Source organism: Talaromyces stipitatus, genomic scaffold (assembly GCF_000003125.1).
Source record: "Talaromyces stipitatus ATCC 10500 scf_1105507295527 genomic scaffold, whole genome shotgun sequence".
Lineage (NCBI taxonomy): Eukaryota > Fungi > Ascomycota > Eurotiomycetes > Eurotiales > Trichocomaceae > Talaromyces > Talaromyces stipitatus.
Window position 1 is genome coordinate 1,772,022 of NW_002990114.1, and position 20,582 is coordinate 1,792,603.

Genomic DNA, 20,582 nt, shown 5'->3' on the forward strand with positions numbered 1-20,582 from the left:
TTAGCTACTGCGATTTTAGACGCTTCACTAATGATCAGTTGCTTTTTGGGTGTACAACAGGCATCAGTTTCAGAATTCGAGATGGCGTTTAGTTCTAGCGTGCATAGTATGGTGATCACATCCGATAGCTGGTCAAATTATTGAGTCTTTAGATATCGAAAATTGGGGTACTTCGTCAGAATAAGACCTTTACTTCTGTGGATAGAATTCTTGTTAAGATTAGGGTTTAGAGTTAAGATCTCTTTTCTGGAAACACATTGGAATCAATAATGAACATTTGCATTGTCTCTACACAATATACTACTCATCTCTTCTGTGCAAATCGACAATCACTGACAAGACTTCTTTTCTACAGGAATGCAAGATAGACATCATCTAATCATAATAAAAGGGAAAGAATATGCTTCCAAACTCCATAGGACAGAAAATTGAGAATATGTTGATGTATGCAGGAGCGTTATTGGAATACAGACGAAGGTACAACACATGGAGAATGGTAAGATACAGACTTCATGCAACAGGAGCCAGGATATCGAATGCGCCAGTGCCGACATTACCAAGGCGACCGACAACAATGCGACTACTGGGACTCTTCAAATCGTCAAAGTCCCGCTCAAGAACGGCATCTCTCATGAAACCAACACTCGTCTCGAAAGAACTCTTCGAGAAGGGTGAATTGCTTTCCTTGATGAGGCCATTACGACTGTAGGATTTGAATCCACCACTGTGAGTCATAACGTCACCGATCAAGTTCAAATGGCGGTTGTCAACCGTGATACTGTGACCAGAGAAGACGTCTGACATCTCACGGATGATGGTAGAGCGGGCTGCTTCGACACCATAGAAGATGAGCATGTCGTGAATCGAATTTGTTCGAATGGTATGCGGGTTGATGTAATCTTGGTAACCGCGCATGGCCTTAAGGTTGACACCTTCAATGTCGATCTTGGCGGGTTCGTTCTTCTCTTTATCAGGTGGGGTGTAAAGGCATGAACCAAGGTCCTGAACGGCCTGGATTACAGCACGGCGAGCAGCGTCTTCGACAAGAGGAAGAACCAAGAGTTTGGGGGTATCAACAGAGTACTCCAAGCGAATGAAGCAGGAATTCCCGTCCTTGGAGTTAAATTTGAAGACACTGATCTCGTCGAATTTTCCCGTGATCTCTTCAGCACGCATCCTTGCATCCTGTCGGTCTAGTCTCGCTTGATCTGCCGATCCATCCTCATCATTGGATTCGTCAGACGAATCAGATTCTCCATCGTCCGATATCTTCTCCTGTCTCAGTTTACTTCCATTGTCCTCATCGTCGTCTTCCATGTCGGACTCATCTTGTTCTCTTCTGATCCTATCTTCGTCATCGTCTGGTGCTTCGTAGCTGACCTGGTTGTCACGGTTCTGTTTGCTCTGGGCACGTTTTGCGTCTTCTTCATCGTCCTCGTTGTCCTCGTCTACTGCATCGTCATCATTATCCGCACCTCCTGCTTGCGTTTCCCGAACAGCGCCATCGAAATATTCAGTTGTGCCGATAGAGACACCGATTTCAGGTTGAGCAGCTGATACTCCCTTGAGATCCTTCTCGTCTTCGCGTTTCTTGAGTTCAGCTCTGATCTTCTTGATGAATTTAGGAATGAATTCATCTTGGAGTGCTCGTACAAGGTCACGCTTCGTGATGGCATATTCTTCAAAGTACTCCTTTGCGTCAAAGAATTTCATGTCGATGTCGTAAATCTTGGCCTTCACACCCTTGCCAGATGTCGTGCTCTCTCTCACTTGTAGAGTATCGATAACCTCTGCAATGCTAAGTCTGCTAATACCCTTTGCGAAGGACTGCCCAGCTTTCTCGCTCAACTCTTCAATGACTTCTACAGTCATGGTGGGAGTCATCGGCTTTTTACTTGCTGTCATCACAATTTCTCGAAGTCGAGGAACACCGAGAGTAACGTTTCGGGCACTGTGACCTGCCAAATGGAACCTAAAACGGAATTAGCACAAGTAAAGCAGGCAGCTATGTAGGTACCTACGTGTTGAGTGTCATCTGAGTGGTCTGTGAACCGATAGACTGGCCAGCAACGATACCGACAGCATCACCAGGATCGATGACGCTGTTCAAGTATTTCATATGCATAACACTTTCGAAAGCTTTCTTGCTTAGTGCACCAGTAATGCCTGCTTTCTTGTCTTTGAGAAGTTTGTCCGGGTTTCTCTCCTCGTACTGTAAGGTGACTTTTAGCTCACTGTTCGTCTATAAAAACATAATGATTGATCTTACCTTCTTCAAAGCCAAGGAGAAAGCCTCGGAAACGCTACCATAGTGTCCACCAGGTTGATACACCGCTAAAGTCGGATCTTTGGCATCTAACCGGCCAGTCTTCCTAACCTGCTTCATGGCATCCTTATGCCACTGCAAGACTTCCGGCTTCTCTAGAGCATGGAAGTCCTGGGTCATATTCAGTTGAGCCATTGTTGAGACGTAATTGTTCGCCAAAAAACTGAAATTCTGTAGATGAACTTGCTTGCCGACGTCCAACCCGTCTTCACCATAGATAAACTGGATGACAGATCCTCCATTTGCGGTATCTCGCACAGAAGAGTCATATTCAACTTTTACGGCTTCCATACCCTTGATCAAACACCGCTGCAAGTAACCTGACTTCGCAGTCTTGACAGCGGTATCAATAAGGCCCTCACGACCAGCCATGGTGTGAAAATAGTACTCCTGTGGTTTGATACCAGTCAAGAAACGACCGCAGACGTACCCGCCGGCTTGCGGGTGAGTTTCAAAAGCCCGGTAAGATGGTAACGTCTTTCCGCTGACCATGACTGGGACACGGCGACCTTCCAAAACCTGTTGTCCAAGATTACACGAAATCAAATTAGCGTTAACGCTTGAACCTTTGGCACCGGTTGTAGTCATCAGTTGCATCTGATTCCAAGGGAACTGTTTGATAAGGCCATGTGGAAGACAGCTAGCTGCGATATCCGAGGTAAGCTTTCTTGTCTGTGAGTTGTAGACGCTGTCCAAGCCCGACTGTTTCTGGTCATCACGTAAGACGTCTTCAAGACGACGCCTGAGTTCAGCATCCTGATCGGCAGCGGGGTTCTGATCAAGCGTGACGTATTTCAATGAAACGTTTCGTCCGAGGGTGGCAGCCTTCTCAAGAATATCAACACGTTTGCGATCTCCTTCTGGAGTTAATCGAAGATCCTCAATACCACAACTGAATGCTCGCATATTCAGGAAGCGGGTAAGAAGTCGTCCCAGAATACTCAATAAGCTTCCTGCGATTGCGTTGCCGTAAATCTCGTGGATGGCGTCAATGAAACCACCTCCTGAAGCACCAATCTGCTTCTTATCAAGAATACCGCAAAGAAGCTCGCCATCCTTGAAAATGACGCTATCTTCTTCATTGTCTTTACCCCATCTCTCTCCAGGAGTGGATGACTTGCCTTGAAGGTTGAGACCCCTCCTGTTCGGTGGCATGATATTCTTCAGAACGGTTGATATGACTTGTTTGCCAGTCCAAAGACGCCGAGGGCGGATAAAGGCAGGCTCAACCAGCTGAATTCGGTCAGTAACAGTGTTGGCATTTTCTGGTCGCAAACAACTATACAGAAGTTGCTGGTACTCGTCTTCTTCGAAAAACGTATCTCGGCTTGTCAAGAAGGTAGATACTGTAATATGATCTTGAATTAAACCTCGAAGAGGTTTTCCATCGGTGGAAGATATGTATTGACGATCAGCATCCGTAATCATAGAAAGCTCGGCCCGAGCTATCGTATTTTGGGGGAAATGCATGTTCATTTCGTCACCATCATAATCGGCGTTATATGAGTTTGTATTGGGGTATGGTAATCGAAGAACTCTCTCATTTGGTAAGACCCTCGCACGGTGGCCCATCATAGAAGGTTTGTGAAGAGTCGGTTGACGATTCATGATAACGTAGTCACCAGTGGTTAAATGTCGGTATACTTTCTTGTTGCGATTACCCTTCATCTTTGCATGTGACGGAGCAAGAAGTTGATTTGCCAGAGCAGTACGCTCATCCAGAGTCTTGAACTTGAGGTTCACAACCTGACCTGACTCATTCTCGATCGCCGATGCTCCAGGGTATTTGTCTGGTCCATTGATGACAGCCTCTCTCAATTCGTGGAAGTTGAAAGATGTGACGGGCTCAGGGAAAGTCAGTTTCTTAGCAAACACCATAGGAACACCGACTTCATGGGTTTCCAAACTGGGATCAGGCGAAATGACACTTCGGGCAGCATAATTGACACGCTTTCCCATCATGTTCTTTCTGAAAAGACCTTCTTTCTTTTCCAAGAGTTGTTTGACACCGTTGGCCTGTCGCGCAGCAGCCATGCCACCAGGGCCGCGATCACTGTCAATAAGGGTATTGACCTGCTCTTGAAGAGTAACGATTGCTTGAAGCAGATCGCGATATTCTCGCATTCTGGTACCTTCCGTTTCCGCAGTTTGTCTTGAGTGGCTGATCATGTTTATCAAGTCGCATGTCTTCAAGATCTGGGTAAAGGGTGTGTTCTGTTGGGCCTCCATAATTTGACCTCCCTGTTGTGCTGGCGGGCGGAAACGGTTGGGTGGAACAAGAATGTTTCGCACGAACAACATATCCGGGGAGATCTTAAATCCAAGCCGTGAACTATATACCAGATTTAAAATCTCCTTCTCTTTCTCAAATAGTAGGCAGATAGCGGCATAGACTTCAGGTGACGAGACAAACTGTTGGCCACCTTCTTGACCACCAGCTATTGAGCCTTGACTAATTGCAGCGTTCGCTCGGACGACTTCCTCTTCTGCTCCATGGAGCTCAGTAACTTCTCTGATTGCAGTGCCGTTCTGTTTATCTTGCTCTTTGGGTTTATTGAGAAGTTTCTTCTCTTCTTCAAGGACGATAACAGGATTAGGAGCTGTCATTCCGGCCATTGTCATTGCGACTTTGTCCTTAGTAGACATAGCTTTGCGAAAGATTTTGGCGTACCTATCTTTTCGGTAACCTGGAGAGACACTGTGAAATGATCAGAAACCCAGCGGATCATATAATCGTGAGAGGATCCTTACTAGTGACAAGATTTGCATATTTTGCCTTTAGCGAGCTCCTTGAAAAATTCCTTGATCAATTCCCTTCGTTGCTCGGCCGCAACAGGATTCTTTGCCCCTCCAAAAAAAGCGCCGCTGTCGCCTTGCTTCTGAGCCTCGCGGATGCACTTCCTGACAAACTTGTTCCGTAGCTCCATCTTTGTCTGAGGGTCGACGTTTCCGTTTTCGTCCGCGTCGACAGCGGCATCCTGTCCGTATTCGCCAATTTTATCAATCTCAGCAGTCTGATCGACCAATCCATATTGAAGGAGTCGCAATTTGCAGGCGTAAGCATTGATTTCAACTCGAGCGATTCGCAGGCGGTGACAAAAGTCGCATTTTGCTCGAAGTAAACGATACATCTGGTCGAAAAATGTCACATTCCAGATGGGAACAGGTAGCTCTATGTGACCAGGATGACCTGGACACGACCAAGAGCTCGCACGGCAAGTGGTACAGCTAGAGACGAATGGATCAGCTCCATTCGGTATGGAATTATTGAATATGGAAATAATAACAACACTTACACATGGTCTCCCCAAGCACCCAAAGCCGGATCATAAAGCGAGTTAGGTATAGGGTTGTGAAGCGAGTCCAAAGACGGGGTGTTGAAAATGCGCTTGACCGATATTTTTTTGATATCTTCAGACGAGTAGACTGAAAAGTCAACTGCCGCAAGCTCACTTGCGACAGGACGGGCGAAAGAAGACATTTTTGATGCGCTCGATCAGAGCTCAACATCCATGCTTCGGACAACAGAAAATGCGTTTTGCAAGGCCTCGCAATTTTTCTGCTAATGCTTCAAATCTTTTGCGGGCGAAGCTAAGAGAAACTTTTTTGGGGAAAATTTATTGCTAGTCTTCACCGCCTTCCGAGTGCACCAATAACCGGGCGGCTACCTAACGGCACAGAATTAGCGCCTTTAAGAGCAATCACTTGGGTCTCATCCATTATGTCACTTACATGAGCCAAACAACCCCATCAGTATCCTGACCCTTCAATCAACGGGGCCATCAGTCGAGTATTTCTCTCATTCTTTCGACATTACAGTCGACTGTAGCGGGTGAGTTGTATCTTGCATCTCCACCATGGCTGATGTGTCGCTGAAGAGGCGTCACCCGGGGGATGAAGAACTGAACGCACAGAAGAGAACGCGATCCAATAATGGCCCTCCTATGCCTAGTAATAATGGCTCCGCGCCAAATGGCCAAGTCGACATCGATCGCATGCTCGCCGAAGCCAGAGCTAAGGCTGAAGCAGTCAGAGCCAGGATAAATATGGCTCGTGGTGATTCCGCATCAGCTTCACCGAGCCCGGCACCTCCTGCCACCTCTACCGGAACGGCGATGTCTCGTATCGAACAGATGAGAGCAAGGGTCGCTGCAGCCACAGGGAAGGTTGGTGCTGCTACAACTCAACAGAGACCATCATTTACCCCGTCACCAGTGGCTCCCACGTCCATCGAACCACCCAATCGCTATGACGATGATGATTTATCGAAGGCACGAGGTGGCCTGGGAGTCGGTCTTCATCCTGCGCTTTTGGCCGATACGATTCAAGACCAGCGAGGAACAAAAGGCCGTGGCGCGGCTCAGCCGAAATTCGCTACGACCATGGCAAATCGCCGCTCAACGACTCCCGTCTCGAAGAAGCCAGGATTGGATCTAAGCGGACCTTCATTAGAGGAAATTAAACAAAACCCTTATTATGATGACAGTCTTCACGCTACATCGAAACCTCGTCTGTCCAAGCAGCTCGTGTTCAATCAGAAAGGAAAATACATCGCACAAGCTGCAGCTCTACGGCGTCAGGCGCAGATGGAGGAAATGAAAAAGCGAATCGCGAGCATGGCGCGCCAAGCCGGTGTAGATGAAGAGTTAAGCCTTGAAAAAGCCTTTGAAGTTCCTGCACCTCCAGCTTTAGAGTGGTGGGACGAAGGATTGGTCAACGGAAGCGACTATTCTGCAATCGATGATCCTAAGAATATAAAAGTCGACACTGATGACTCGCTTGTTACAATCTACATTCAGCATCCTGTTTTGCTGGATCCTCCCCAGGAGAAGTTAATTCCGCAACAGAAACCTATGTATTTGACAGCAAAAGAACAAGCGAAACTGCGCCGACAGCGTCGTATGGCGGATCTTAAGGAACAGCAAGCAAAGATTAGATTAGGTCTCGAACCTGCTCCACCACCAAAGGTTAAGAAGTCTAACCTAATGCGAGTCCTCGGAGAGGAAGCCGTGAAGGATCCCACGGCTGTAGAGGCTCGCGTTAATCGCGAAATTGCAGAGCGTCGGCAAAAACACGAATCAGCTAACGAAGAACGCAAATTGACAAAGGAGCAGCGAAAAGAGAAACTTGCTGCTCAGCAGGAAAAGGATGCTGAGAAGGGCATTCATGTGTGTGTATTCAAGATTGACTGTCTTGCCAATGGACGGCATCGCTTCAAGATCAGCAAGAACGCTGAGCAAATGGCACTCACGGGTGTTTGCGTAATGCACCCAAAGCTCAACTTGCTCATTGTAGAAGGTGGTGCTCATTCGATAAACCAATACAAAAAGTTGATGCTTAACCGTATCGACTGGACTGAAAATTCTGGTCCCGGTCCACAGCGCGAGGGAGGAAACCGTGAGTCATCGGCATCATGGCTAAATCCCGAGGATGAGAAGGGTGAACTGCGTGACCTTGGGTCTAACACCTGTACACTTCTATGGGAAGGACAGCAGAAAACGAGAGCGTTCAGGAAGTGGCTAGGCGCACGAGTTTGTGAAACTGATAGCGCTGCGAAGGATACTTTGGCTCGGGCTAAGATGGAGAATTTTTGGGTATTGGCGAAGACGTATAAGCCAGCTGCTTTCTAATCACGATAGCCATGTCATTCAAATTTTTTAACACTTGCATTTCGGCTACCTACGCGCAACCTGTCATTCCATGTGTATCATGTCCTGACTACCTATTGTCAACTTATATTGCTACTACAATGGCACAATTAATCACCTAGTTAAACATACAAATTTGTAAGAAGCCTACAAAATATCACGAACCGAATTGTAATTCAGCAAAAGTAGAAAATCTATTCATGCCACGAAATAAACAAGAACTCCTAACCAAATGCTTTTAAGAGATCATACCAAGGGTATAAAGAAAGCAAACAAAACTTTTCCTATTGGGGCGGATTAGCATTTCTAGAAGCCGCCAACTGCCGTAAGATATCCAATTGCTCTTGTACTTGACTGAATGCCGATTGATTCTGTGGTACAGGAGGAGCAACAGGCTGTTGCGGCTGCTGCTGTTGTTGCTGTTGTTGTTGTTGTAACTGTTGTTGCAGCGCAGCGAAGAATGCTGGGTTTATATGAGCACCAGCCGGTACGCTTTGATAAGGATTTTGCTGATACGTGTTCTGCTGGTACGGAGTCTGCTGAAATGGCAGCCGGAACGGGAACTGTGGCAATCCTGCTGTTTGTGCTTGTCCGAATTGTGGGAACTGAGGTTGTTGAGGAGGTTGTGGGAAAGATGGATATTGACTGTATTGTTGAGCTGGGAATGCCACTGAAGGTAAAGCTGCTGGGGGTGCAGAATAATTCTGGTATTGAGGTGTAGCAGAATTCTCGCGAGAGTAGTCTGCACGATGGCTATTATCTTGCGAATAGTTATTGTGATGGTTGCCTCGTCCGCGTCTATCGTTGCCTCTACCACGTCCGGAGCCTCTGTCGAAGCCTCCTCGGCCACGCCCTCTGCCTCGGAAGTTGCCTCTGTTATTCTGGTATGAAGACGATGACTCCGTATGAGCTTCTGGATGGTTCATTATCTCGTGGTAATTCTTAGGACGAGCCAAAGGAGTATAGCCATCCTCAGTTGCTCTATCTCCATCATCGTCGTAGTTCAATTCACCTCTACTAAGCGGCGAGGGTCCTGGAGCGTTTCTCGGTTTCCCGCCATCTTTCCTTTCCTTCTTCTTCTGTTTCAGCCTTCGCTTGTATTCCGCTTCCGCTTCGTCGTCCGAGAATTCAATCTCATCTTCTCCAACCTCTTCATCGTGAAAGTTGGAAGCATCGCTACCTTTCATTCCCTTGAGGGGTTGTGTGAAGACAAATTCGGAATGGCTCTCGACGTAAAAAATCTGTTTTCCCTTCTCAAGGCCAAGCTCCTGAATCTTCGTCGGGTCTTGGTATCTAACTGTATAAAGAGGTTCCTCGACTCTTCCCAATGTATCTGCAACCACACCAATAACAGTCCTATCCTCAAGACAGAGGAGGGAGTTGCTTTCGAGAACTTGATAGTCCCCAGACACGGTGGCTTTAATAAGTATAAGATTTTCCACATGGCTTTCGAGATGACCGAGCGGTACAATCTTCATATCCTCGGTCACCTTTATATCGGGGATCGGAGGCGCTTCCTCGATTTGTTCGTTGGCCGTTCGCAACTGAGATCCACCACCGGCCTTGTTGTCACCTTCATCATCTGAGCCGCCTTCTGCCTGCATAAGTATCCGAGCTGTTTCCTCAGCTGATAAAATGGGATAGTCCTCTTCGTCTTCATCACTGTCGTCGGAGGAATCTGTAGAGCTATCTGATGATGATTCGTACGGTGAGGAGTCAATCTCCCACTCCGGATGTTCTTCTTCGGTTGTAGTAGGCTGGTCCGCTGCGGGTTGATCGGTCTCCATAGCGTCTGTCGTCGGTACCTCTTCATTTTGATGCGCACCAAGATTTTGTTCAGCAGTGCTGGCTACTTTGTTCGCAAGATCACCATTCTGTTGAGTATTTTCCGTATTTTGGCCGTCCGTCGGAGGTGCAGGCTTAGTTTCGGACTCGATTGTGGCTTCGTCAGAATTCGAGGTCGTGTTATTCGCAGGATAGACAGGAGTCTGGCCAGTTAAGGGAGTATTGTAAAAATCGCTACTGGGTTCTAGCGGTGTTGTCGATAGGACTGAAATTTCTGGTTGTTCTGTCTTAGGCTGTATTTGCCCTTCTCCAAGTTGCATCTGGATATCCGGCTGATCCTCCATCTTTCCCTGTCAGAAAAATTAAAAAATTATCGTCGCAGCCGACAAAGATAGCAGACAGAGAGATTCGATGAAAAAAAGTTGAAACAAAAGATAAAAGATGTGGCGGAGACTTTTCTCAAAACTAGCTAAGCTTCCTGATTGGCTGATGACCCGCACAAGCTTATCGATAAGAACCGTATATTTTCCCTTCCGTGACGTCTCGTTCAACTCAGGACAAAACGACACATTCTCTAGAGATCAATTGGCTGCAATGTCGTCCTCTGAAGATGAACATTCTAGCGACTCGCACAGTGAGTCTGGGAGTCGAAAGAGGTATGCGCCTGGTCCAATGCATCGAAACTCCGCAGATATTTACTAAGGATACGTGTCTGAAGAACGCCCTCGCCATTCTATCTTCCATTGAACGTTGCATTTTACACTTTTCTCGCTTCCAATGCACTTGCAGCTGCCTATGCTCCAATTCAAGATTGCGATGAGATCTTCAACTACTGGGAGCCAACACACTACCTTGACCATGGTTACGGACTGCAGACATGGGAATATTCGCCCGAATACTCCATCCGAAGCTGGCTATACGTCAGCCTCCATGCTGTAATTGGAATGATAACTAGGATCTATAGTCCGCACAAGAGAACTCAATTTTATGTAATCAGAGCCGTTCTTGCGTTCATCTGCGCAGCTTGCGAAACCCGTCTCTATTCCGCTATATCACGAACACTCAATCGAAGAATCGGTCTACTTTTCTTGATTATCACCGTTTTCAGTCCCGGTTTCTTTCATGCGTCTACGGCATTTTTGCCGTCCACATTTACAATGTATACATCGATGCTAGGACTGGCGGCATTTTTGGATCGGAGAGGCAAGAACAAGATCGCTGAGGGCATTATGTGGTTTGGGACAGGTGCTATCATTGGCTGGCCCTTCTCTGGTGCACTGCTTCTTCCTTTGCTAGCCGAGGAGGTCTTCACATCTATGTTTTCGGGTCACTTTGGACATACGTTCAGACAGATTGTAAAGGGAGGCATTAGGTGCATTGTGATCCTTGTATGGCTCTGACCGATGATAATGATGACTTGCTAACAATAATAGGGACTGGAAATCGGAGTCGACTCCCTTTTCTTCGAAAAATTCGCAATAGTTCCTTGGAATATCGTTGCATACAATATATTCGGAGGCGAGGGAAGAGGCCCGAACATCTTTGGCACTGAGCCGTGGACATTTTACATTCGGAATTTACTCTTAAACTTCAACATTTGGTTTATTCTGGCGGCTTCAATCGCTCCGTTATTCGTCTTACAATCCTTGTTTGGTAGGAAAGCTTTTTCTTCCAGTCAAACACTTCTACGATCCCTCGCATTTGTGTCTCCTTTCTACCTCTGGCAAACCATTTTCACCGTCCAACCTCACAAGGAAGAGAGGTTTATGTATCCCGCATATCCCTTCCTTGCTCTCAATGCAGCACTTGCGCTTCACTTGATTCTGGCATATATTGGAACAAACAAACCCGGTACTTTAATGGGTTTGATCCCAGGTAAGGTCAAATTTATCGCTGTTGCAGCCTTCATGTTGTTATCCATCAACGCGGGACTTTTGAGATCTGTGGGCATGGTAACTGCTTATGGTGCGCCCCTGAAAGTCTATGATTCGTTGGACACACCAGGCCTTGCGCAAGAGGGTGACTTTCTTTGCTTGGGAAAGGAGTGGTACAGGTTTCCTTCTTCATTCTTCCTGCCTCATTCCATGCGAGCCAAGTTTGTGAAAAGTGAATTCTCGGGTTTGTTGCCTGGAGAGTTTCCTGACGCTAGCGGCGTGCAGACACTGCTCGCTGGTATATCTGCAAATCCTACGGGTATGAACGATCGAAATGAAGAGGATCCGTCAAAATACGTAAGTCATTCTATTATATATTTCGTGACATATCGACTGACCAACTCCGAAACAGATCGACATCTCCCAATGCATGTTCCTAGTTGATTCGTACTTCCCCAGTAGGCCATCAACGAGCCTAGAACCAGACTATATACACAACACTAAGGAATGGGAGATACTGGCATGCCATCAATTCCTAGATGCATCAGAAACTCCGACTTTTGGTCGAGTACTATGGGTTCCGAATCTGCCGTTTGTTCCTCGTCGATTCAAGCGACAATGGGGAGATTATTGCCTCTTGCGACGGAGACAGAATCCGTCTTGAGAATATTAGAGATGGTGGATATGCTTCCTCAATTCTGTGTGATGTCATCCATGAGGATTGGGTATTCACAGCATCTCTTCTTGTATGTATATAAGTGTGTGTACAGCCCATCCGAATAGACCGCTCAAAAGTGGTTATGATGATCCGATCTACTTCAACCAGCACTAATGACACTATTCAGTGATAAGGTTGCTCGACGCACTTACCCATTGAACATACAAGTAAACCCATTAAAACAACATCATTGAAGTGCAATCGAATCAATACTAACAAGAATTCTATCAATATCAATAACGTATCCAGTAAATCAACGCAAAGCGTTCATCTCGTTCGTCTGCAAGACCCTAATGACCAAATAACTTCCTAAAACAGTAAAAAAATCCCCCCACCAATTCTCTCGTTGGAGTCGGATTTACCTACCCCAGTCAAGATTACCCTGCACTATTCAAGGTACATTGAATATATGTTAGTTGTAATAGACGAGATAAGCTGCTGATTCAAGCTCTAACCCCTCACTGTTGTGAACTTGATAACGGTCTATGCAGCCGTTTTGGGTAGTTCTTATCTATGGATCTGAGATTGAATCATAGCCATCAGTTGTAGATATCATAATTCAATCTTTTAGAATCGAGTATTGTACGATGTGATTCTTCTTTCTATGTATACTACTAGTAGTACAGTATTCCGCTCTTTTGCATGAATTGCTTGTCTACACTGAACCAACGCTAGTGAAGGGAATGGAAACCGACAAAATGTCCCAATATATCAGTACAACAAGTACTCAAGTCCAACAATTTCTCTACCAAAACCGAGGGCAAATACATGATACTGTCCTCAGCATTACGATCATTGCTTCAGTGATTTGGGTTGTATATATATCTCTACAGACTCTACGATCTCGATACATAAAGACAGGAGCAACGGCAACGAGGCCGTCAACACCTGATGTTGAGAAGACTAGACGTGTGACGAGGAAATTCGGTGGTGCGTCTTACAGCCCCTTCCCTTAGAACAGAATGGATGGCGGCTGATAGAGTTAGAATGGACACCGTCTTCATTCAAAAGACCTGATCCAGCACCGTACCCGGATTGGGACGTAAAAACGACCAGGCCGTTGCCGTATCGTCCTTTCCGATATGGACCGTATGTATTCTCCACGCTTCCATGTGGTGGATGTCACTGACTAGTGAATAGGAAGTACTTTGTCACCATGGGATTGAGGAACATGAAATGGGATGAATGGATCGGTAAGTCATTCCTAGCATCTAAACGAGGGAAAGTCTGACTAGGGGAAGAATTGGATAACCACTACCCTCGCTACCACGCCGACAAAGCCCGTCGAATCAAAGAACGAGGTTCAAAATGCTGCCGCACAGCCCCTGAAGCCATGGACGCTGCAATCGAACTCCTCGAAGAACTGTACGTCATCACCCTCCCAAGACGAATATCACATACTAACAATGATATAAAGAGCATCATACCTCCCAGCTCGCTACCCAAGCCTCTACCGCAAAACCGGCGTGGGAATCGACAACCTCCTCACGGGCGAAACATTCAACATCCTCCAACGGCCCTTACCCGAAGATCCCATGGCCACCTGCGCGCGCCTAGTACAAGACGATCTAGCCCTCATGATAGAAAAGCCAGACGGACAATACTACCTCCTCGCGGGGGCAATCCTACTAGCCGGATTCTGGCGTCTAGAGGACAAATTCGGCATGCCACTCAGCGAAATCCATACCTCCGGCGACGTGCCACAATACCGCGAGAAGCTAGAAAAGGGGATGATGAATTTCTTCCGACGACTGAAACCTGAAGATGCGGTGTTGCGAAATAATTATTTCTTGCAAGTTGACGACCAGTTAGCGTGGTCGCCCAGTATTGGGTCAGAAGATGAGCCCGGAATTTCGTGGAATACGGCGCAAAAGAATCGCGCCATTGAGCATCATTATTTCAGGTCGGAGAGGCAGTCGTTACGACGGTTGCCGCGATCTGGAGCGGTGGTGTTTACAATCAGGACGTATTTTGAGCCTATTACTGAGATTGTAAAGGAGCCGTATGTGGCGGGGAGATTGGCGTCGGCGATACGGTCGTGGGGGGATGATGTGTCGATATATAAGGGTAAGGAGAAGTATGCGGAGGTTTTGTTGGAGTTTCTTGATAAGAAGCATGAGGAACAGCTAACGAATGGTTTGGATCTTGAAAAGGAGGATGAAGTTCGTGCTTATCCGTTTTGATAATCGTTTTGAGATGTTCTCCATTCCAGTTATGAATACCATGAACTCCAGCCATGCATGCTTGCGGGCATGATATGAGACTATGTACATACCGTATCAATCATAAATAGCAATCCCAGACCAAATACATATGCCAAATTAGACAACTGTATGACGACTAGTGCATTAAACCTGCCCGAGCATCTCCATCGCAGTCTTGGACAATCTCCTCCGCCTCGTAGCAAACTCATACTCCTTCGATATCCGCCAATCGCACTCCTCCCGAAAATCACATATCCGACACTTCCACGCATCAAACACTTCGACTCCTCGCGGCGCTCGCTCGCCTCGCCACCAACTCAATTGGTCGGAAGTATAAGACGTCAGATCTGAAGGATCAAACAGGAATGACCGACTGCCCAGTTCATCGGGGACACCGTCTTCCGATGCCTTTGTGGACGACAGGTATTTCGCAGTTAATACTGGAGATAACACAGTCGGATATAACGCCAACGATGCAGGCTGGGTCGCAGCGGGGATGGATGGAGCGATGTTTTGATTGTGCAAGGTAGGCAGAAACGTATACCGAAGATGTTTCTTCATCAAGTCCCAAAGACTGTGCAAATTATTATGCGAAAGCAATATACTGACAGAGTCTTGACTACTCCCTCCAGGGATATAGTCAGGATCCGAGCTCAGGGTCGATGAAGCATCGTAGTACTCTTCATTCAAGCCCCCAACTTCCGCAATGAATGCGTCGGAGAATGTACGCTCGGGGTCCAGATCATAGCGTTTGGCAATCATTTCCATTGTAACATCATCACTGGTCACGGATCGATTGAGCATATGGTAGTATAGCTGCAACTGTAAATGCGTCGGACGAAACCCTGTACTCTTAACCGTCGGTACAGAACGACTAGCACGAGTTTTGATATCTGTAATATATATCCTCGGAACATCGAGATACGACTGATCGAGATCCGTCCCATAATCATCGTCCACATCTTTGTTCGTCACAGGTTCTTCAGGTTGTTGTTTCCACATCTCATCCAACGGCTTTCCCGCCCCCGAGGTTATGAAATAATCCGATATCGACATCTGATACTCCGGCAACGCAGCCCGAGCGGCTTCCATCTCCGTATAGTGCTGCGCAGCACTCGCTTCAAGCTTCGGGTCTGGACAGACGTATGAAAGCTGATCGATAATACCAGTGACAATTTCACCTTCCACAAGACCCCAAACCTCAAGCTCACGCGTCAATCCGTATTGTCGAAGTGTTCTAAGTCCCTGAACTACATTCCATATCCTCAATGCCCATCCATCTTCCTTTGTAGTTATATCTACGGGTACGGTGGTATGGACTTCATCTTCGAGGACTTTGTGTACCGCGCTACCTTGCATCATAGCCGGTGTCCTTCGTTTTCGGCCATGTTTCGTCAGTGTATACCAATATTGCAACTCGCACCAAGCTGGGGAAATCAAATCGGATACTGAAAACGCTTTGTTGGGCGGTTTTCGGAATCGTTGTATAGGTGATTGTTCTTGGTGGTTTGCCACTGCATTATCCTCGTCGTTATTATTATTATTATTCGACGTAGACTCCGTCTGCGAGTCAGATCGTTCTTGGTTCTCTACTGCTGTCCATTCCTTCTCCCTATTTCGCTGCCGTTCTCGATCCCGTTCTCTCCCTTCAGGAGATCCCTCGCGTTCTACCAACCGCTACATCGTCAGGACGTCAGCTCTTCACCAAATCGCAAGAAAACCAAAGACGGCAGAAAAAGACAGAAAAAGACATACCAACGACCTCCGCGTGGACGTCGACTGCCCTCGAAGACCATAACTTCCGCGCAATTGTAGTACTATTCTGCTTCTGTTGCCAACCCCATTTCCGCGCAGGACTCCATGCTTCCCGACCCAGTACCCTAGGGAACCGGGCGGCATGAGGAACTTCATAATCCTCGATGTCGGAGACGATTAGCGGGTCGGATAGAGGTTGTAAATCATCTAGGACTTCTTTGATAAATTCTTGAGGGATTTCGGATGGGGTTTCTTCGGTGGTGGTGGTTGGAGGATTAGTGGTAAGGATAGCTGGGGCGGCGACGCGTGCGAGTAGATCGTTCAACAGCTCTTCTTCGTCTGGGGTGAATTCGCAGCCGTAGTCGCTGCTGTTGTCGTCGATATTGTTCGATCGCATATCGATTTGTTTAGCAGGGCAGGACATTGCTTGCTATGGCCGCGGCAGAAGATGCAAGACATGCTTTGAGGATTCTGATGTTCGGATGACGCGTGACCCGCGTTGGACGGATTGGGAAATATTTACCAATCATTTTTTGATGTTGATCTATGTTCTACGGAACTATATATCGTCTATAAATCTAAGCCAGTGCAATCTATCATGCAAAACCAAGCAAGGAAAAGGAGGAATGAAAAATCAAGGGTATCACAAAACCAAAGGAAAAAAACTCAAGCCGCTTGCGAAATTCGATCGTCCGCAGTTCTCACAGCAGAGATCTCAACACCAGAAGAAGCAGCAGCCTCAGCAGCCGCAACCTCACGCGCAGCCTTCTGATTCAACCAAGAAAGATACGTCTGCCACCCTACCGCAATCATACCCCCAAACACCGACCTAAAATGCGGGGGGATATACATAAAACTAAACGCAGTCACAGCCGGCCACAGCTTCACACTATTCTTAATACTGTTGGGAACAGCAAGTTTGAGTCGTTCCCATGTTTCTTCGATTGTTGCGCCCGCTAGTAAGGATTGCATGCTGAAGAAGTACGTGTTGAAAACTGGAGTGAAGACAGCTTGTTGAACGGCGACTTTGGTGAAGATGGAGCGGAATTTGGAGGTGTAGTTGAAGTTGTGGTGGAGGAACATGAACCTATTCCCTGTCAGTAAGAGAGTCATAGACCTTGCAAGGGAGTGAAGGGTCACCATTTATACGAAGGAATACTCGACACAAGACCAACAGTCAAATGCCTCAACGTGCGCAACGGATCATATCCCGCCGTCGCGACCGTTTCCCGTTCCCCTCCATCAACGGATTCCGTCGTTTTCATTTCTGATGGAAACAGTAACTGCGCACTCAAATCCCCGGCCAGATAAATGATCAACGAACTCGCCAATTGCGTAACGTACGGCCTCTTGTGCTGCGTATTTGTGTACCAATCACCGAACCGACCGATGGGACCTGATTTTATGAGTTCCCATGCACTGCGGCGACTTCGGGATACTGATAATGGTGGTGAAGTAGCCGACGTCGCTGAGGTCGGAGGTGGAGAGACGGTGGACGACGTCGTTGATCCAGACGATCCTTTCGTGGGTATGGAGTCAGGCCCATCGATAGACTTATTCGAATTGTGCCGTCGTTGTTGTGAGGGATTACTACCGTTCGTTCTTCGATTTCGCAGTGATGACAAATTGTTGCTGGGTCGGCGCCCCGCTGATATGAGCAGGTCTGATACAACTCGGCGCATTGCGACAGGTCTGTATGTAGTTCTATGTGTATCGTACCGTTGGCGAATTTTCAATCTGTAGAGATCGTAGCTGAGAAACTATACGGATCGGTGAGAATCGCAGAGGCTGGACCCAAGGCAACAAATAAAATAGTGGCGCCGGAATTTATTCCCACATAAACCGAAAACCAAACAGATTAACAGCCCGCCAGCACGCAAGATAAAAATGAAGAAGAAGTGTAGACAGAGGAAAAGCACGACGGGATACTCTGTACAACAAACAGAACCGACCAGAACAGAATCTTAACTCCGTCGGAGATGATATTTTTACATCGGAGATCTGTGGTTGGCCGGGCTGATCTAGATCAGATTATCAATCAGGAATCACGTGAAATATCAGTGCCGAACAGCCGTTTACACTGAGAGAAAGTAGATAGATCATCAACATTATCGATTATTCGGACTAGATATATGTACGTATCCAGGCGTATGCTATATATCAAAATCACGCCAAAACAAACAGAAAACTCCTCAGGCTTCCAGCCGTATGCAGGTATAATGACAGGTCTATAAGGTTGCAAAGAATTTTTGAAAAAAAAAAAAAAAGTTAACAAAAAAAAATCACCCACAGGTCGTATGTTCAAAAAAGAAAAGAAGAAAATGAAAATAGAGAGGAAGAGGCTACGGTCTAAGAGAGAGACTTCCCAGGCGCAATGATGCTAAAGTCCGAGTCCCTTGTGTTGACGCGATCAATGTCGTACGGGTTGCCTTCGTATTCAAATCTGCGATGAGAGCTGGTGGCCGTCCGAGTAGAAGCACGTGAAGCACGCGAGTACATACGACGAGCGGGTTCTTCTTCAGCCTCTTCATCCCCAGACTCAGAGCTGACGTCGTGAGGAGCTGGGGCTTCGGTACGATCAAACTCGGGCTCTTCGATTTTCTCGCCATCGGTTGATTCATCCTGGGCGGCGGCGGCTTGCAACATTTTGCGAACAAATGCAATGGATTCGGCGGCGTACTTGCACTTCTCGCGAATCTGGGCGCCGTACTTGTAAAAGAGGAATGGGAACGGGACACAGGCAAGGGCCAAAAAGGCGGGGACGCTCGAGGCCCAGTGGATACCGAGGTTGTGGTACATGTAAGTGGTGAACAGAGGGAAAGCGGCACCACACAGAGAACGAAGAACGGAGTTTGCGGCGAGTACGGAGGCGGCGAAGATGGTGTACGCATCGATCAGGTAGTTCATGACGCCGAGGAAAACCAAAACCATGCCGAAACCGAAAGGGACGCCAGCGAGGATACAGACTATCCAGTGGATTGATGGATAATTAGTCCATGCGAACCAAAACAGACCGACGGGCAAAGCAACACAGCCGACGAGACAGGGAGGGAGACGGGCTTCGGGCGCTGCGAATCCACCTTGCTTCTCGACTTCTCTCAGATAACGCTTGTTGTCCCAAATACTATACATGACGGCGAATAACATGCCGACCATGACACCAAGGAAAGAAAGACCCGTGATTCCCTGACTCCAATGACGGGTTCCTTCAAAGACGATGGGGAAGGCACCGAAGAGCATGTACAAGGTTCCGTAAATGATGGCCATATAGACCGAAAGAAGCAAGACAATCGGCTCCCTCAACAGCAGAATCCACGGTCGCAGCAAAGAAGCCTTGAGAGCCTGCTGAATCGAGACGTGGCCTCGTTGCACGTCGATGTGCGTCACGTATACCTTCCCGGTCATTTTATGCAACTTGGCGGCGCGCCGGCGAAGCAGGACAGGAGCATAGGTTTCAGGAATCAAGAGAGTTCCAATAATCCAGACCACGCCAGCGAATATAGCGATGAAGCCCACCACCCATTTCCATCCAGCGTACTCTCCCAGGAAACCCCCAATAATAGGACCGAGCACGGGACCCAAAAAAGGGGCAACAGCAAAGAAGGTCGTAGCCAACCCTCGCTCAGAGGCCGAGAACATATCGGCAATGACGCCTCCGGCATTGGTGAGCGGGGAGGAACCGAAAGCACCGGCGAAGAAACGTAGGATGATCAAGGTCTGGGGATTCTTGGAGCCAGTGCAGCCAGCACTGAACACAGTGAGCAGGCAATAGGTGACGGTGAAAAGAATTTGTCGACCGAACAGTTCGCTCATGGGCGCCCACACCAACGGTCCAATGGCAAATCCCAGCACGAACAGCGAGATACCGAGTGTTGCAACTTCTTGGCTAATACCAAAGGCCAGCATCGTCTGTAGAATACCACCACTGTACGCCGAAGAAGCGAGGGCGACGGCGAGCGTTGAGACGGCTACCAACATGGTGATTCCCCATTTCGCCGTTTTGGAGAATCGCATGGGATCGCGGGGATCGTTGGGGATCCATGAGATGATGTAAGGGTCTTCTTTGGTACCGGAGCCTGGGTAAGTATAGTTGGCGACTTCGGGGGTGACGCCAGCCTGGTCGATGACTTTGCGCCAGAAGGGTATTCGTGTAGGAGTGACAGTTTCCGCCATGGTGTTTATGCGTGTTTTTGTTTTTTTTTACTGCCGTTGCGCTGGAGTCCCTCGGCCCAAAAAAAAAAAAACAAAAAGGGAAGTCGTAGGCTTGCCGTT

General features: G+C 47.5%; 7 protein-coding genes across 7 annotated transcripts, besides 1 other annotated feature; 3 read left to right on the forward strand and 4 right to left on the reverse strand.

Moving 5' to 3' along the window:
* Positions 1-510: 510 nt before the first annotated feature.
* On the reverse strand, positions 511-5,807 carry TSTA_086990 (DNA-directed RNA polymerase I subunit (Rpa190), putative; the record flags this gene model as incomplete). The annotated part of the gene is made up of 5 exons (XM_002478384.1): positions 511-1,972; positions 2,022-2,212; positions 2,270-5,024; positions 5,078-5,554; positions 5,623-5,807. 5 exons carry the CDS (start codon positions 5,805-5,807, stop codon positions 511-513), a joined length of 5,070 nt encoding a protein of 1,689 aa, XP_002478429.1.
* A 376-nt stretch (positions 5,808-6,183) lies between these two features.
* On the forward strand, positions 6,184-7,956 carry TSTA_087000 (U4/U6 small nuclear ribonucleoprotein, putative; the record flags this gene model as incomplete). Its single annotated transcript, XM_002478385.1, has 1 exon — positions 6,184-7,956. The coding sequence occupies one exon, from the start codon at positions 6,184-6,186 to the stop codon at positions 7,954-7,956; it is 1,773 nt and encodes a 590-aa protein (XP_002478430.1).
* Positions 7,957-8,258: 302 nt separating this feature from the next.
* Positions 8,259-10,103, reverse strand: TSTA_087010 (snoRNP assembly factor Naf1, putative; the record flags this gene model as incomplete). The annotated part of the gene is made up of 1 exon (XM_002478386.1): positions 8,259-10,103. The coding sequence occupies one exon, from the start codon at positions 10,101-10,103 to the stop codon at positions 8,259-8,261; it is 1,845 nt and encodes a 614-aa protein (XP_002478431.1).
* Positions 8,371-8,420: a microsatellite.
* A 250-nt stretch (positions 10,104-10,353) lies between the features above and the next one.
* Positions 10,354-12,297, forward strand: TSTA_087020 (alpha-1,2-mannosyltransferase (Alg9), putative; the record flags this gene model as incomplete). The annotated part of the gene is made up of 4 exons (XM_002478387.1): positions 10,354-10,415; positions 10,478-11,147; positions 11,193-11,990; positions 12,046-12,297. 4 exons carry the CDS (start codon positions 10,354-10,356, stop codon positions 12,295-12,297), a joined length of 1,782 nt encoding a protein of 593 aa, XP_002478432.1.
* A 752-nt stretch (positions 12,298-13,049) lies between these two features.
* Positions 13,050-14,534, forward strand: TSTA_087030 (uncharacterized protein; the record flags this gene model as incomplete). The annotated part of the gene is made up of 5 exons (XM_002478388.1): positions 13,050-13,281; positions 13,338-13,440; positions 13,492-13,544; positions 13,593-13,716; positions 13,769-14,534. The coding sequence occupies 5 exons, from the start codon at positions 13,050-13,052 to the stop codon at positions 14,532-14,534; spliced, it is 1,278 nt and encodes a 425-aa protein (XP_002478433.1).
* A 165-nt stretch (positions 14,535-14,699) lies between these two features.
* TSTA_087040 (uncharacterized protein) lies at positions 14,700-16,734 on the reverse strand (the record flags this gene model as incomplete). Its single annotated transcript, XM_002478389.1, has 2 exons — positions 14,700-16,222; positions 16,311-16,734. 2 exons carry the CDS (start codon positions 16,732-16,734, stop codon positions 14,700-14,702), a joined length of 1,947 nt encoding a protein of 648 aa, XP_002478434.1.
* Positions 16,735-16,976: 242 nt separating this feature from the next.
* TSTA_087050 (MFS multidrug transporter, putative) lies at positions 16,977-20,483 on the reverse strand (the record flags this gene model as incomplete). Its single annotated transcript, XM_002478390.1, has 4 exons — positions 16,977-17,397; positions 17,451-17,577; positions 17,602-18,002; positions 18,673-20,483. 4 exons carry the CDS (start codon positions 20,481-20,483, stop codon positions 16,977-16,979), a joined length of 2,760 nt encoding a protein of 919 aa, XP_002478435.1.
* Between the last annotated feature and the right edge of the window lie 99 nt (positions 20,484-20,582).